The sequence below is a fragment of the Meriones unguiculatus genome, assembly GCF_030254825.1.
Source record: "Meriones unguiculatus strain TT.TT164.6M chromosome 13 unlocalized genomic scaffold, Bangor_MerUng_6.1 Chr13_unordered_Scaffold_39, whole genome shotgun sequence".
Lineage (NCBI taxonomy): Eukaryota > Metazoa > Chordata > Mammalia > Rodentia > Muridae > Meriones > Meriones unguiculatus.
Window position 1 is genome coordinate 4,201,752 of NW_026843648.1, and position 2,048 is coordinate 4,203,799.

Consider the following 2,048-nt stretch of genomic DNA (forward strand, 5'->3'; position numbering starts at 1 on the left):
AGATTATAAGAGACATAATGTCTTTTCTTCTTCCACAGGTGGTAATCAGGCGCTCTCCTCTTTACACACACACACACTCACACATACTCAACCAAACAACCTTATAGCTCGCTGAGACCTTCACTTCTTAAAGTAGGGGATGGTGACAATATAATTTCCTTTAAAATGCCCTTAATGCAATATATAATGTACAAAAATATCTCTACATATTTGAAGTTATAAGAAAAGCACCTCTTGATACAAACAAACTTAAATATGACAGTTACTTTTGTATAACAAGCATTGCACTTTTACTAACTGGGTTTTGGAAAGTTCAAGTAGTAATGAGGCTTATTTTCCCCGTGAGAAACCAGTTTGTGAGCAGGCTAGGCAGCGGCTCAGAACCCTGCCCGAAGAGTAACAGTCTGTACTTCTCAGTGTGTGTGGTGAGCCTGGCTTGATCTTGGGTTCCTCTACCTCCGTTAGGGGCAGCCAGGCAGATCTCTGCAGGTTTGTCTCAGTCCTCCCTGGTGCAAAGCAGGTGCCAAAGGGAAAGTACCCCAACTGTTCAATGCTGCCACCCTTAACTAAATCCTAAAGCGCTTAGGGATGACTCAGTGGGTCCCGGAGGCTGCGGTTGCCTGTGTCTGCTCTTGGGAGGACATCACAGACGGGGCCTGGAGGACCTCCGGCAGGGAACGCCGGCATCAACGGCCATAGCCTTGAGGGCCGATCTTGTTTTTGGGGGCAACAGGGTCCTTCCTTTTGTCTGTCAACTGGTAGATCTGTTGGGCCAATTTCTGCAACATGCAGGTCCCAAAGCGGCATCGAGAGTTGTGGGAGCCAGGGTTCATCATCTTGCGGTAGCGTTTGACTCGAAAGTGGGCTGAGCTTGGAGGGCTGCAGAGAAGGAAGGACACTTGAAACTTAACCAACCAGGGCTTTGGCCCTAAGCACCTCGGACCAGGGCCAAACAGAACCTGAGGGACCTGGGACCTGCTCCCTCCACCAGAGCTGCAGTCTGGCCTGGACAATCCTCCCGGGGCCTGGGTAGTCGAAAGGGCACATCCTCTGCAGAGGGTGTAGTTACCTGGCTTGTGGAGTTTTAGATGTGCTCTCCTTCTCCTGGTCCAGAACAAAAGTCTCCATAGGAACTGTCTCCCCACCAGTGAGTTCTGAGGAATCGCTGCTGGATGCCTGCAGTTCCATCTCTCCACTACTTAGTGCCAGCTTATCCCACCTAGAAAACACAAGCAGGTGTGTTTGGCTAGAGTTCAAGTGATGTCCCGGCCAGCTCCCATCTCCACTTCCTTCTAACCCCTCCAGGCCATCACTCATTGTTCCATGACTGCCATGTATTAGGACTGAAGAAAGCACTGCCCCAAACTCACTGCAAGGACACATCCTCTGGCTGTGCAGCATCCACGCCTAGAAAGGCGAGTGAACCCAGAAACATCAGGATGATGGAAACCAGCTTCATTCTGTGCAGATGCTCAGATACCCTGGAAAGGAGCAAGAAGCTGAGGGTTTTCAAACGGGCCAGCTGCACAGCCCTGGAGCAGAAGGAAGGGCAGTGGCAGGAGGGGGAGCATCTTGGCGGCGCTCTGCCTGGTTCTGCTGATTTTCTCTTCTTGGAGCAGAGAGGCACCCAGAGGCTTTTGGGCTGGTCAGGTTGGTGACAAGCAAAGCAAAGGAAGCCGGAGTGCCAGGCTTCCAGAGGTCTCCAACTCAAGTCCTAGGATCCTGGCCCACAGATTTCAGGTGAGATAGAGCAGGGTGCATGAGTTAGACCTGGGACATGAGGTGTGCTCTACAGTGGATCCCTGTGGGATCCACTTGTCCAGGTCTCCAAGCTTTGGGGATTTGGCAAAGCCACACCCCACTCCCCAACACGCTGGAGAACAGTGGTCCCTATCTGCTGAAGGAGTAAGTTGTCAAGCAATAGGAGAAAGTTTGAGATGTCTGGCTGAACCTGGCAAAACCCCCAAGTCCAAGACTCACTGCGATGAGACACCAGGAGCGGTAACGCTGGAGCTCTCCTGCCTAGTGTCACCAATAAACCACTGAAC

General features: G+C 51.5%; 1 protein-coding gene across 1 annotated transcript; it reads right to left on the bottom strand.

Moving 5' to 3' along the window:
- Positions 1–686: 686 nt before the first annotated feature.
- LOC132651051 (pro-adrenomedullin-like) lies at positions 687–1,459 on the bottom strand. Its single transcript, XM_060376361.1, has 3 exons — positions 1,371–1,459; positions 1,070–1,219; positions 687–879 (listed from the first exon to the last, which is right to left on the bottom strand). The coding sequence occupies exons 1-3, from the start codon at positions 1,457–1,459 to the stop codon at positions 687–689; spliced, it is 432 nt and encodes a 143-aa protein (XP_060232344.1).
- Positions 1,460–2,048: the final 589 nt, after the last annotated feature.

Bases quoted from the DNA above. Each gene is read 5' to 3' on its own strand.
- LOC132651051 (XM_060376361.1), bottom strand. From the start codon at position 1,459: ATGAAGCTGGTTTCCATCATCCTGATGTTTCTGGGTTCACTCGCCTTT. The intron at 1,220-1,370 runs GTGAGTTTGGGG...TGTGTTTTCTAG, and splicing joins CCAGAGGATGTGTCCTTGCA to GTGGGATAAGCTGGCACTAA. The intron at 880-1,069 runs GTAACTACACCC...CCTTCTCTGCAG, and splicing joins TCTAAAACTCCACAAGCCAG to CCCTCCAAGCTCAGCCCACT.